Source organism: Chrysochloris asiatica, unplaced genomic scaffold (assembly GCF_000296735.1).
Source record: "Chrysochloris asiatica unplaced genomic scaffold, ChrAsi1.0 scaffold00206, whole genome shotgun sequence".
NCBI lineage: Eukaryota > Metazoa > Chordata > Mammalia > Afrosoricida > Chrysochloridae > Chrysochloris > Chrysochloris asiatica.
Window position 1 is genome coordinate 5,178,925 of NW_006408724.1, and position 14,059 is coordinate 5,192,983.

Sequence of the window (14,059 nt, forward strand, 5' to 3'; positions counted from 1 at the left end):
AATTGTTGAATGTGAAACTGATGATGTGCCCTGTAAACTTTCACTCAATCCACAATAAAAACCTTAAATTAAGAAAAAAAATTTTTTTAAAGTTGTGGATACATTCTATTCCTTTAATTCTATTTTTCTATAAATTTAAAAAAACTTAAACCATACATTTTATAAATGAAGAGACTGTAGCCTCTGGCAAATTTTTGGAGACAAAATATTTTACCAGTTCTGAAAAAAGAATAAATACATCTAAAAAAAAATTGAATTTGAATTTTTTTCAAGAAGAATATTCCAAGTTTCATCAATATTATGGCAAATTCTTTCACTTAAGAAAGAAATATTACCAGTATTGCACAAACCATCAGAGGATATAAAAAGAAGGAACACATTTCAACTCATTTTATAAAGTCAGCATTATCTACATACAATTGACAGAGGAATTGAAAGAAAAGTATTAACTTCTCACAATCATCATTACAAAATTCTAAGATATATGTTTGCAAATCAAATTTAGCAATATATAACATGAATAGCATGTCTTAAGAAAGTGGAAAATATTTGAAGAATGCAAAATTGAGGTAGCATTCAAAATCAGTCAATGCAATTCCTTTACAGAAAAGAGGAGAAAAACCATATAATCATCACAAGAGAGCCAGAAGAAGTATTTAATATGTTTTAATACCACATTCAAGATAAAAATTCTCAGCAGTTTAGCAATAAGTAGTGTGGTGGTTTTAAAATGTTCACAAATCCTGACACTTCTCTCATCCAGATGTCTGTCCTATTCATTTGAATTCAATACAATAGCAATAAGAACAGAGTATTGTTGACAATTGACAAGTTCATTCTAAAATTTAGATAGAAAGCCAAAGGATACAGCATATGTAAAAATAAAAAGAGGACTACCAGATTTCAAGGTTTACTATAAAACTTCACTAGTTAAGCCAATATGGTCAAAGGACAGATAGAACCAATCAAAACGATGAGAAATACCAGAAATACATCCACAGGTCTGTTGCTCATGAATAGGGCTCCTTTAGACTGTTCTCTGTTTTTAGATATGATTAAATTTTTCACAGTCAAAAGTAAGGGGAAAAAGAAAGAAACAAATTACAAAGCATTAAAAATAAAACAACAGAAGAGCAACAAATTATCAGATGGTGGTGGTAGTGGTTTGCCATGGAGTGGGTTCCAACTCATAGTGACCAAAAGTGGAGCAGAAAGCCTCCTCTTTCTCCCATGGAACAGCTGATGGTTTTGAACAGCAGACCTTGAAGTTAGCAGCCCAATTTGTAACCACTATGTTACTAGAGCTCCTTAAATTATCAGACAGTCATCAAGAAATCAAATGAATTGCACTAAGCAAATCTGTTGTTACAGAAGTAAAGGCATCACTTTGAAGACAAAGCTGCCCTTGACTGAAGCCTTGGTATTTTTAAATACCTCATATGCATGCAAAAGTTGGACAATGAATAAGGAAAACTATAGAACTGATGCATTTGAATTATGGTGTTGAAGAAAAATATTCAAAGTACCCTACAATGCCAGAACAACCAAATCTCTCTCGGAAGAAGTACAGCCAGAATGTTCCTTAGAAGCGAGGATGAAGATACTGATCTCTCTTACTTTGAACATAGTGTCAGGAAGTAGCAGTCCGTGCAGAAGAACACCTGCTTGAAATAAAGGCGTGTCAGCTAGAAAGAAGGAGCTCCTCAACAAGATGGATTGACAGGGTGGCAACAACAATGAGCTCAAATATAGCAACAGTTGTCAAGATGGCACAGGGCTGGGCACTGATTCATTCTGTTGTGTATAGGGTAGCTATGAGTCAGAACTGACTCAATAGCACCTAACAGCAACAACGTTAATATAAGGAATACCCTGGGCGGCACAATCAGTTAAGTGCTCAACTACTAGTTGAAAAGTTGGTAGTTCATACCCACCCAGAGGCACTCAAGAAGATAGGCCTGATTTTCTGGGTCACAGTCTTGACAATCTGGGCACGTAGTGTCACCATGAGTCAGAATCAACTCTACTGCAATTCAGAGTAACAGCAGAGTAAAGGACTAGACACCACCTTCAACAATATCCCCGCAGTTAATTTACCAGTTGTTGTAAAGTGCCATCGAGTCGGTTCTGACCCACAGAGGCCCTGTATAGGGTTTCCGAGGAGCAGCTGGTGAGCTTGAACCACCAACCCTATAGTTCAAACAGCTTTGCAGTCTGGTGCATTAACCCACAGCGCCACACCAGGATTCCAATTTACCAGTAGAACTTATTAAATGCAATTCAGCAATCTCATAAGGGACTCACTAAGACTTAGATGTTTTAATCATTTTCATTTCATACAAATTTTATTATCTCTGAAGAAAAAAAAAAAGGCAATTCCAATGCATTGTGGTTTCTTTGATTAAAAATAATTACTAAAGAATATTATCTATCATTGAATCCCAAAATGCTTTACCAGGTTGCTGTGTTTCCCATTTTACTGTAAAGCCTCTCTCATTTCTTAAATGCTCAGAGTAAAAATGGAAGTAGAGCGCATGGTCACTGCTGAGAAGTTCATGAGGAGGGCTGGAGCCACAGAATCTTCCAAGTTGGAATCCTGCAGATGATTCTCCATCATAAATCTGAAGAAATTCATATGGACAGTTGTCCACTGATTCTAATTTGAAAAATGTGAAAGTGATGCGCAAGACCTAAAGAGTAAAAGAGCACAATCTATTTATTACTTTTCATTTGCATGTTAATTCTAAAGTCTTTTTCCTATTAGCTAGGAAATATTCATTCATACTGAGTTACTTTCAACAGCTATATCTACATTTTTCTATTTATCCACAAGTGCAAATGAGCTTCCAAAAGTTTGAGGAAAAAATCCATTCTCTTTTAATTCCATTTTTTTTTTCATGAACTTTTTGAAGTCCCTTCATGCTTGTAGCAATTCTACATAATTCTACATTACTTTCAAAATTTGAGAAGACCACACTTAGGTGAAAAAATGTAACATTAATGAAATAGATTTACCTGGATTTCATTAAACTCATGTCCATCAAGCAAAGGTATTTCAAATGTATAGTTGACATTCTTTCAAAATCCGGTAAAATAAATTTGGCATTTGAAAATTTTACCTTTCATTAACTGGCTAGTATTACCATTCACAGTACTTTATACCTTGAACACTGGATTCACTGTTGTTGTTGTTGTTAAGTGCCGTTGAGTCAATCCCAGCCCATAGCGACCCTGTGTAGGGTTTCCGAGAAGCAGCTAGTGAGCTTGAACCACCAACCTTGAAGTTCAAATGGCTTTGCAGTCTGGCGCATTAACCCACAGAGCTACACCAGGACTCCAGAATCACTGTAGCATGCATCAAATACATGGAGACTCATCATTGATCGCCAGGTATGCTGATTTCATAGTGATCTATGAAACTTACAGCAAGATTCTGATGGTAAGTTCAGAATGACAACTTGGGACAAAGGCTTTGGCCATGACAGTGTAAACTGAATTTTTTTTTTTTTTTTCAGTGACTGGATATCATTAAACTAGTTGCTGCTGAGTTGATTCCAACACATGGGGTCCCTAGCGTGTTAGAATAGAACTGTGCTCTCTTGGGTTTTCATGGGCTGACCAGGTCTTTCTTCTCAGGAGTCTCAAGTTAGACTTAAACTTCAAAACCTGCAAGTAGGAGTTAGTTAACTCTTTACCCTTAAATGGGTAAAACCTATGGTTGAAAATGTTGCTGCGAAGTGCCATCAAGTTAGTTCCAACATATAATGACCCTGTATGGGGTTTCTGACAAATGGCTGGTGTATTTCAACCACCAACCTTGCAGCTCAAACCCACCTTTCGATCCAGTGCTTATCCTACAAGCCACCTGGGAAAGGCAAACACTTTGAAAAGTACTAAACATATAAGTTGTTTTTAAATGTCTTCCAGTCAGATCTGACTCATAGTGACCCTGTATAGGAGTCCTGGTGTGGCGTTGGGAGTTAATGCGCTGAACTGCAAGGTGGGTTAGAACTGCAAGGTCAGTTGTTGAAATTCACCAGATGCTCCTCGGAAACCCTGTACAGGGTCGCTATGGGTCGGAGCTGACTCGATGGCACTTAACAACAACAATAGTGTTTCTGAGGAGCAGCTAGTGAGCTTGAACCACCAACCTTGCAGTTCAAATGGCTTTGCAGTCTGGTGCATTAACCCACAGCATTAACCAACCTTATGGTTTAGTACTAACCTTACAGAGCCACACCAGGACTACAAACATACAAGCAAGAGTTAATAAACAAAAAAAAAAGAAATGTGTCTCAGAGTTAAAATGTGGTAATATTGAAAGATAATATAATACAACTTCATTTCAAACAAACAACCTAAAACACGAGGCTGAATTCAATTTCCATAATAACCTAAAATCATAATAGTTACTCAACTATTGAAAAAGCATATCAGGATTTTTTAAATTCTGTGTTAAAATATTTTTGAGATTCATTACATAGCATTGCTTCATTTTCACCTTTGAAATTCCAATGAAAATTAAATTTTGCTTATGAATTAAGCTACCCATATTTTAGTATATTTTCTCTACATTTTGTATATTATGATGAGGAGATATAAAATAGTGAGAATCAAGAAAATCCATATAAATGTTCTGTTCTGACAAAAAGGTAAAATGTATTTAAAATTTTTTAACACTAATTTTTTTTCTCAAGAGGAAAATGTTTTCTAATGTTAATAAATAGCAGTCATATAAATTAAGTAGAAATTAAAATAACGTTGTTGTTGTTGATAAGTGCCTTTGAGTTGATTCCAACTCATAGTGACCCTGTACAGGGTTTCTGAGGAGCAGCTGGTGAGCTTGAACTACTGACTTTGCCACTGAGAAATTTACTTTGTAGTTTATTCTATTGTGAGGTCACCATGTAGCAAAGCACCCTCCCTCTTAAAGAGAAAAAAAAATTGCTTTCTGAACCTTTTACAATGATCTCTGTAATACTAATTTGTTGGAACAAGTTTGTAGAAATCTGAGATAAAACTCCAATGTTGTTGTTGTTGTTATGTGCCGTAGAGTCAGTTCTGACTCATAGTGATCCTGTACAGGGTTTCTGAGGCTGTAAATCTTTACAGAAGCAGAAAGCCTCATCTTTCTCCCGTGGAACAGCTGGTAGTTTTGAACTGCTGACCATGAGATTAGCAGCCCGATTTGTAACCGCTACCAGAGCTCCTTAAATATGTTGTTGTTGTTGTTGTTGCTATGTGCCGTGTAGTCGGTTCCGACCCATAGCGACCCTGTACAGGGTTTCCGAGGCTGTAAATCTTTGCGGGAGCAGAATGCCTCATCTTTCTCCTGCGGAGCAGCTGGTAGTTTCGAACTGCTGACCTTAAGGTTCACAGCCCGATTCGTAACCACTACGCTACCAGAGCTCCTTTCCTTAAATATAGTGCTTTATTTTACTGAATCCATGAGATTGTTGAAAAATAAATATTTTTAAAAGTCTAAGTAGTTAGTGTTGGGGATGAAAGCACTAAAACCTGCTATAGGTTCAAATGTGATTTTGAAGCGTGTTCCAGCAGCAGTTAACAGCATAAGCCTTGAAGTAAAATGGTGTGGTTTGAGTCACTGCATACTACTCACAAAATCACCTGAAACTGAACAAATTTCTTGGCTTGTTTAGGTTCAATTTCCTCATTGTATCTGTATGTGAAATAGTTCCTAGCATATTACCTGGCACAGAAAAGATATTTAGTAAATATACTATCTTAATCTTGTTGTGGTTAGGTACTGCCAAGTTGGTTCAGATTCATAGTGACACTACATGCAACAAACAAAACACTACCCAATCCTACACTACCTCACAATTGTTACTACACTTGAATGGATTGCTGCTGCCACTGTGTTCAGCCATCTCGTTGGGTGTCTTCCTCTGTTTAGCTCACCTTTCACTTTGTTGTTGTTGTTATGTGCCATGGAGTCAGTTCCGACTCATAGCGACCCTGTACAGCGTTTCCAAAGGCCGTAAATCTTTACAGGAGGAGAAAGCCTCCTCTTTCTCCTGCGGAACAGCTAGTAGTTTCAAACTGCTGACCTTGAGGTTAGCAACCCGATTCGTAACCTCTATGCTACCAGAGTTCCTTTCACTTTACCAAGCATAATTTTCTTCTCCAGGAACTGGTCTAACTTGATAACATGTTTAAAGTATGAGAGATGAAGTCTCATCATCTTGGCTTCTAAGGAGTATTGTGGCTGTGTTCAATACAGATAAGCTTGTTCTTCAGACAGTCCATGGTGCTTTTTAATATTCTGCTACAACACCATAACTCAAATGCATCAATTCTTCTATAGTTTTCTTTATTCATTGTTCAATTTTCACATGTATATGATATTACTGAAAATGCCATGGCTTGGGTCAGGTGTACCCTAGTCCTCAAACTGACATCTTTGTTCTTGAACACTTTAAAGGGGCCTCGTGCAGCAGATTTGCCTAATGCAATACTCCATTTGATTTCTTGACTGCTGCTTCCATGAGCACTGATTTGTGATCTAAGAAGAAAAAACACTTTGATAACTTCAGTCTTTTCTCCCTTTACCATGATGTTGTTTATTGGTCCAGTTATGAGGAGTTTTGTTGTCTTAATATTGAGGTATAAGCCATACTGAAGGTTGTGGTCTTTGATCTTCATCAGTATCTCTTCACTTCCAGCAAGGTTGTATCATCTATATATTTCAGGTTGTTAATGAGTCTTCCTCCAATCCTGATGCCACATTCTTCTTCATATAAGTGAGTTTCTCCAGATTATTTGTTCAGCATACAGATGGAATAACTATGATGAAAGAACACAACTCTGGCACACACCTTTCCTCATTATAAACCATTCAGTATCCCCTTGTTCTGCTCTAACAACTACCTACCTCTTGCCTATGTACAGGTTCCTAATGAACACAATTAAGTTCTCTGGAATACCCGTTCTTTGTAATGTTATCCATATCTTGTCATGATTCACACAGTCAAATGCCTTTATATAGTCATTAAAGCACAATTAAGCATCTTTCTGGTATTTTCTGCTTTCAGCCAAGATTCTTCTGATGTCATCAGTAATATCCATAGTTCCACAACCTCTTCTAAATCTGACTTCAGTTTCTGGCAGCTCCCTTCCAATGTAATGTTACAACTGCTTTTTAATTATCTTCAGCGAAAATTTACTTGTATGTGATATAAATGTTGTTCAATGATTTCTGCATTATATTGGGTAACCTCTCTTTATGGATACATATACATAGGTATATATATGGATCTCTTTCAATCAGTTGGCCAGGAAATTGTCTTGCAAATTTCTTGGCATAGATGAGGGAGTAGCTCTAGCAATGTCTCAATTTGTTGAACGATTTCAATGTGTATTCCAACAATTCCTGGAGCCTTGCTTTTTGCCAACGCCTTCAGTGTACCTTGGAATTCTTCCTTTAGTAACATCAGTTCTTGATAATATGCTAATTCTTGAGATGGCTGAACAGTAACCATTTCTTTTTGGTACAGTGACTCTATGTATACCATCTATCTTCTTTTGATATATTCAGGATCATTTAATATTTTGCCCATAGAGTTCAACACTGCAATTCAAGGCTTGTTTTTTCTTTAGTTGATTCAGCTTGAGATGCTAAGTGTGTTCTTCACTTTTGCCAGGTCTTTAAGCATTTCATTGTAATACTTGACTTTGTCTTCTCTTGCTGCCCTTTGAAAATTTTCTGTTAAGCTCTTTGACTTCCTCAATTCTTCCAGTTGTTTTACCTTCTCTACACTGGAGAAAAGTTTCAGAGTCTTCTCTAACGTTCATTTGGTCTCTTTCTTTTCTGTCCTTTCAATGACCTTTTGCTTTCTTCCCAAATGACGTTTTTGATGTAGTCCCACGGCTCTTCTGGTCTTCAGTCATTAGTGTCTAAGTACCAAATTTGTTCTTGAGGTGTTCTATAAATTCAGGTTGGACATAGTTAAGGTCATATTTTTGCTCTTGTGGACTAGTTTTAATTTTCTTCAACTTGAGCATGAACTTATCTACAGGCAATTGAATGTCTGTTCCATAGTCTGCCCCTCTGGCTTTGTTTTGGCTGATGATATTGAGTTTTTTCACCATTTCTTCCCACAAATATAGTCAATTTGATTCCTATGGATTCCATCTCATAAGATCCATGTGTTTAAGCATCTTTTATGTTGTTTAAAAAAGGTATTTGTAACGAATAAGTTATTGATCTTTCAAAACTCTATTATGTGATATACATCTTCATTTCTATCACAAAGGCTATATTTTCCAACTACTGATCCTTCCTAATATTGATCTTTATCTTGTTGTTAAGTGCCATTGAGTCTGCCTTGACTCATAAGCGACTCTGTATAGGTTTTCTGAGGAGCAGCTGGTGGGTTTGAACTGCCTACTTTCTGGTTTGAAGTTCAGTGCTGATCCAATAGCACCACTAGGAATCCGATCTTAATCTTCATCACCAGTACAATCAGTATAATACTAAGTAAGCATTTTCATACAGTACCAATTCAGTAACAATATAACTTTACAAATTAACTACTGGTTTACAGTCTATCAGTCAATGTACTGCTGTTGTTTAATGTCATAGAGTTGGTTTCAACTCATAGCTACCCTGTATAGGGTTTCTGAGGAGTGTCGGGGGAATTTGAACCACCAACCTTGTGGCTCAAACTGAACTTGTGGTCCAGTGCTTTATCCCACAGTGCCACACCAGGACTCCATTTTGTCCAAAGCATGAACTTGGGAGTCAAAACAATTTGACTATGAAATTCAAGTATTCCAATTACAAGCTAAAGGGTGTTTTTCAAAATTACTTATTTTATTTTTATTTTCCATGGTTTCATCTACAAATGATGATACTGCAATTTATTTCAAGAGTTAGTATTAACATTAGCGAAATATGTACAAAATGTCTAGCCCAAAGCCTGGCAGTTGGTAAGTACTCAATATATAACACTTGAAAATATGATAATATGTGCTGTATATAATACATGATAATTATTCTATATGAGTAAAATGTAGAACTGGACATTTACCTTTCCCTCTTCAGTTCGTATGACCCAGAAGCAGTTAACATCATGAACATAACCAATGCCAGAGCTACTGTAGCTGAAGGTTCCATACATCCCAGTCAGTGACCCTCCACAAACTGCAAAGGAAAAGATGAAATGTGCTTTACAGAGACTCATAAAAGAAAGATCCTAGGCAATGCTAACCCTGCTACTGAAATTTCTAGAAAAATCTAAGCAAAATTTCTAGAAAAGTCTAAGGATAAAAGCAACACCATGCCACTGTCAACATCTGTCAGATGTACTTGATGCCCCTTCCCTTCTTCCATGACTTCCCCTTGACTCTGTTTTCTCTAATTTTTAACTTCTCCACTTTAATGATTCTTAACTTTTCCACACACAATTTAGTTCTGATCTTTAGCTCTTGTATATGCCCTACCATTTTGTATTAACTACACTTTCTCAACTAGAAGGTAAAACAGATAATAGGTACAGACAACATTGTGCATTCTATAGTGTCCCCACAAGGTCTACTATATTCCTAAACATACAGTGAAAGATCAATTCATATGTGTCGAGTCCAAATCAGTAGTCATTAAGTAAGGGATATAGAAGTCAGACGAGACTTTAAAAAGAAAGAGGAATGTGGTGTACTTCTCAGGGTCAGATGCCACTGGATGGAAGGGAAGGAAAGAATTTATAGAAAGGAGAATTATCCTAAATAAAAGAACACAGTAGAAAAACATATGGCTGACATGTTGGGGGGGGGGGGGGGCCAGATGCCCACCTCGGGCAGGGTTGTTTTTAATAAATTAGTGATAAATAATAGCAGACAGATAGGATGAGTCCCTGGTTATGGAATATATTGAAAATTAGCCATAATCTTAATTTTAACAGGCAATTGGGAGCCACTATATATATTCTGGTGTGGCTCTGTGGGTTAATAAGCTAGACTGGATAGTCGGTTTGAACCACAAGATTGGCAGTTCAAGCTCACCAGCTGCTCCTCAGAAACCCTATACAGGGTCACGATGGGTCAGAACTGACTCAACAGCACTTAACAACAACAACATATATTCTAGAGCCGTAGAGTAACATGATGAAGTATAATATTCTGGGGATATTAAAAGGCCACTATGTAAAATTTTGGGGTCCTGGTGTGGTGTTATGGGTTAATACGCTGGATAGCAAAGCTGGCTTGAACTGCAAGGTCGGCAGTTCAAGCTCACCAGCCACTCCTTGGAAACCCTATACAGGGTCGCTATGGGTCAGAACTGCCTCGACGGCACTAACAACAACAACATGTAAAATTTTCCCTTGGGGAAAAAATGAGCATATTTTATTTTCAAAAAGAACATAATCAAAATGACAAATACCATTTTTTCTTTTAAAAAAAGTTTCTTTGGGCTTAAAATGAAAGATATAAATATTTACTTTGTGAATTCTCTATCATTTATGCAAGAAAAGACTTAGTTCTAAGCATTTGAGCCGCTGAACAAGAAAATAAGTTGGTACAGTAGAAGAAATCTGCAGAACTCATTAAAAGATGATACTGTAGAGCTGTCTGTGAAGGTTTGTGGTATGTACAAGGCTGACCCTACCTTGCTGGGCAATCTGACAATGAGGTCCAGTCCAGGCACTGGTGCACTCACAACTGAAACCATTAACAGCATCAACACACGTTCCCCCATTCAAACAGGGGCTGCTCAAACATTCATTGATGTTTTCTGTACAGTTGATACCAGCCCAACCTGGCTCACATTTACAAAGATAGCCAGAGACGGTTTCCTATGGAAAGAAAAAACATAATACCATACAACAAATGAATAAACAATAAACTTCAATTGAAATAAAGAAGTGTTATGTGAGTCCAGTTGTGGCACTGTGGGATAAAGCACTGATACATGCACAAAGTCAGTTTGAGCCACAAAGTCGGTGGTTTAAACTCACTAGCCACTCCTTAGAAACCCTATAGAGGGTCACTATGAGTTGGGATTGACCTAACGGCACATAACAACAACAAAGTGATAACTGAAGCAGATACTGAACCATAGTAAGTATACTTCCCAGTACCCTAATGGTAGTGAATAAATTTAAGTGATAATTGCTAAGAAGTCACATTCATTTATATCAAACTGAAGGTTGTATTTACTACTTTGTAAATTGCACTGACAATTATTGACAGTTCCTTTATTTTAAGCCTGAATCATAACCTTATATGCATGATTAATATAGAAAATATGTTTCCTGGAAATGAGACCACAGTTGTCCTCAAGTACTGTGTTTATTATGAAGAACAAAGTACTCACAGTGCATTGTCCATTTAAACAGGGGTGACTAAGGCAAATATTACTGAGTTGTATACATCCATTTGCCCCATGGCCATTTCCAGTATATCCCGGGAGGCAGGTACAAAGAGGTAAAGAACCTGTTCAAAAACAAAAATAAAAGTGTCAACATAGGTTTCCTCAGTCCAGATGAAATAACTAAACTCAGGTTCTGCTGTCCAAAATGGTCATATGCCTGAGAAAAGAAAAGATCAGGTATGAGAAAAGCTATTACAATCTTTATTTTCCCATATTTTATCTTAAAAGTTATAAAAAGATATTAAGCTTTCCTAATTATTTGTATGTAAATGGACACTGGTGCTGTAAAGTCCATATGTCAGATGGTCCTGAGTTATAAATAAACATTCGGTATCTAAACAGAAGAGAAGAGGAGCTAAAGAAATAAAAACTTCTTTAAAGAAATTTTTATGGGGAAAAATGGAATAAGTAAACTTTAATGCTGCTACAACTTTGCCTGTAATTTTTTCAAGGCTTCTAGGGTAAGCTGACAGGTCAGAATACAGAAAATCAGCATAGAAGTACACAAAGTGCTACTTCATAGCATCTAAGGTGATTGTCTTCTGTATAAAAAGGTGTTCTTCTGATAATAATAATGTCTGTGCAAATATTTTACATTAATCCATTTGAGAATCCTATTAACTAGGTGTTATAATCATCCCTATTTTATACATGAAGAAACAAAACATTGCCATGGATTGACTTGTGTGCCCCAACCCCCAGAAATGTGTCAGCTTCATTGGACCATGATTCTCAGTGGTTTGGAAGTTGTGTGAAGATCCCCCATGGTGTGATCTCATGTGACAAATCAATGACAGAATTAAGAGTAAGGTTGTTGTTGCTGTTAAGTATCAAGTCAGAACTGATGCATAGTGACCCTGTATAGGGTTTCTGAGGATTGTTTGGTGACTTTGAACTACTAACCTTGCAGTTAGTATTCAGTGCTTATCCTATAATACTACACCAGGACTCAATAAACCACCCTTAGTTCTACCATGACCCTGATCCAATGTATGGGAGATCCCCAAGGGCACAACATGCAACACCTTCTATCTTACAAGAAATAAAAGGAGAGAGATGTGAACAGAGAAAGAAGGACCTATACCACCAAGAAGAAAGAACCAGGAGTGGAATGCATCCTATGGGCAAGGGTCCCTGCCCTGTGAAGCTCCTAGATCCGCATTACCATTGATGTCAAGGTGGAGATCTCCAAGGAATGCTGGACCTACAGATGCGGAAAGGATGTAAGAAGCTTTTCCCAGAGCTGGTATTCTGAATTTGACTTCTAGCCTTCTAAACTGTTAGAAAATAAATTCTGTTTGTTAAAGTCATCCATTTGTGGTATTTCTGTTATAGTAGCACTAGACAATTAAGACAAACATAGAGAGAGAAAGTTCTTGACCAATGATAAGATGCTAAGATGATAGAGTCAAAACATACACATTTGCATACATGTATATATATGCATATATACATTTTGTTGTTAAGTGCCGTCAAGTCAGTTCCGACCCATAGCGACCTTGTATAGCGTTTCCTAAGAGCAGCTGGTGAGCTTGAACTGCCGACCTTGCAGTTCAAACCAACTTGTGGTCCAGCACATTAACTCACAGCGCCACACCAGGACTCCGCATATATACATAGACACTCAAATATTCATATATATGTTGTTGCTGTTGTTAAGTACCATCAAGTCAGTTCTGACTCATAGTGACCTTGTATAGGGTTTCTGAGGAGCAGCTGGTGGGTTTGAACCAGCGATCTTGCAGTTCAAATTGACCTTGCAGTCCAGTGAATTATCCTGCTGCGCCGCACCAGGATTTGAGGGGAGATCATTAACAACCTTCGATATGCAGATGTAACAAATTTGTTTGCTGAAAAATTACAGATTTGCAGCACTTACTGAAAATTAAAAAATATCGCCATCAGTATGGATTACAATCAACATTTAGAAAACAAAAGTTCTCAAAACTGAACAAATTAACAACATAATGAAAAATGGAGAAAAGTTGAAGCTGTCAAGAATTTCATTTTACTTGGATCCACAATCAAACACTATGGAAGCAACAGTCAGGACAATTTATATATTGATTTATTTATATATAGATCACATTAGGCAAATCTGCTTCAAAAGACCTCTCTTTAAAGTGTTAAAGAGCAAAGATGTCATTTTAAGGATAAAGGTACACCTAACTCAAGCCAGCATATTTTCAATTGTCTCATATGCTTGTGAAAGCTGGACAAAGAATTTAAAAGACCAAAGAAGAATTAATGTATTTGAATTATGGTGTTGGTGAATAATATTGGATATACCATGGACTGCAAGAAAAACAAACAAACCTATCTTGGAGAAAATACAGTAAAAATACTCTTTAGAAGTGAGGATGGAGATTTCATGTCATGTTCCTTAGACATATAGACATATTATCAGAAGGGACTAGTCTCTGGAAAAGGACATCATGCTTAATAAAATGGAGGGCCAATGAAAAAGACCTTGTTGAAAAGACTGATGGAAAGATCAGCTCTTTTAACTAACTGGTCTTCCCACAATATATTGGCACCTGATGAGCCAAATGTTTATTGATGTCAAGATGTTCATTTAAAATTAAAAAATGCTGAACCATGTGATTTCCCATTTTCAGTAATTATCCATCAGTGGTACTTGGTACAGTCTTCTTTCAACAGTTTCTG

The 14,059-nt window shown here is 36.9% G+C and overlaps 1 protein-coding gene across 1 annotated transcript in view; it reads right to left on the bottom strand.

Annotated features, from left to right (window-relative positions):
- The window catches only part of CUBN (cubilin (intrinsic factor-cobalamin receptor)), a 384,343-nt gene that overhangs the window by 336,938 nt on the left and 33,346 nt on the right, over nucleotides 1-14,059 (bottom strand). The window contains exons 11-14 of the mRNA XM_006872611.1: nucleotides 11,336-11,454; nucleotides 10,628-10,814; nucleotides 9,054-9,166; nucleotides 2,456-2,690 (exon numbers count right to left, since the gene is read on the bottom strand). Of these exons, the coding sequence (XP_006872673.1) occupies nucleotides 2,456-2,690; nucleotides 9,054-9,166; nucleotides 10,628-10,814; nucleotides 11,336-11,454 (654 nt within the window). The remainder of the gene's footprint in view (nucleotides 1-2,455; nucleotides 2,691-9,053; nucleotides 9,167-10,627; nucleotides 10,815-11,335; nucleotides 11,455-14,059) is intronic.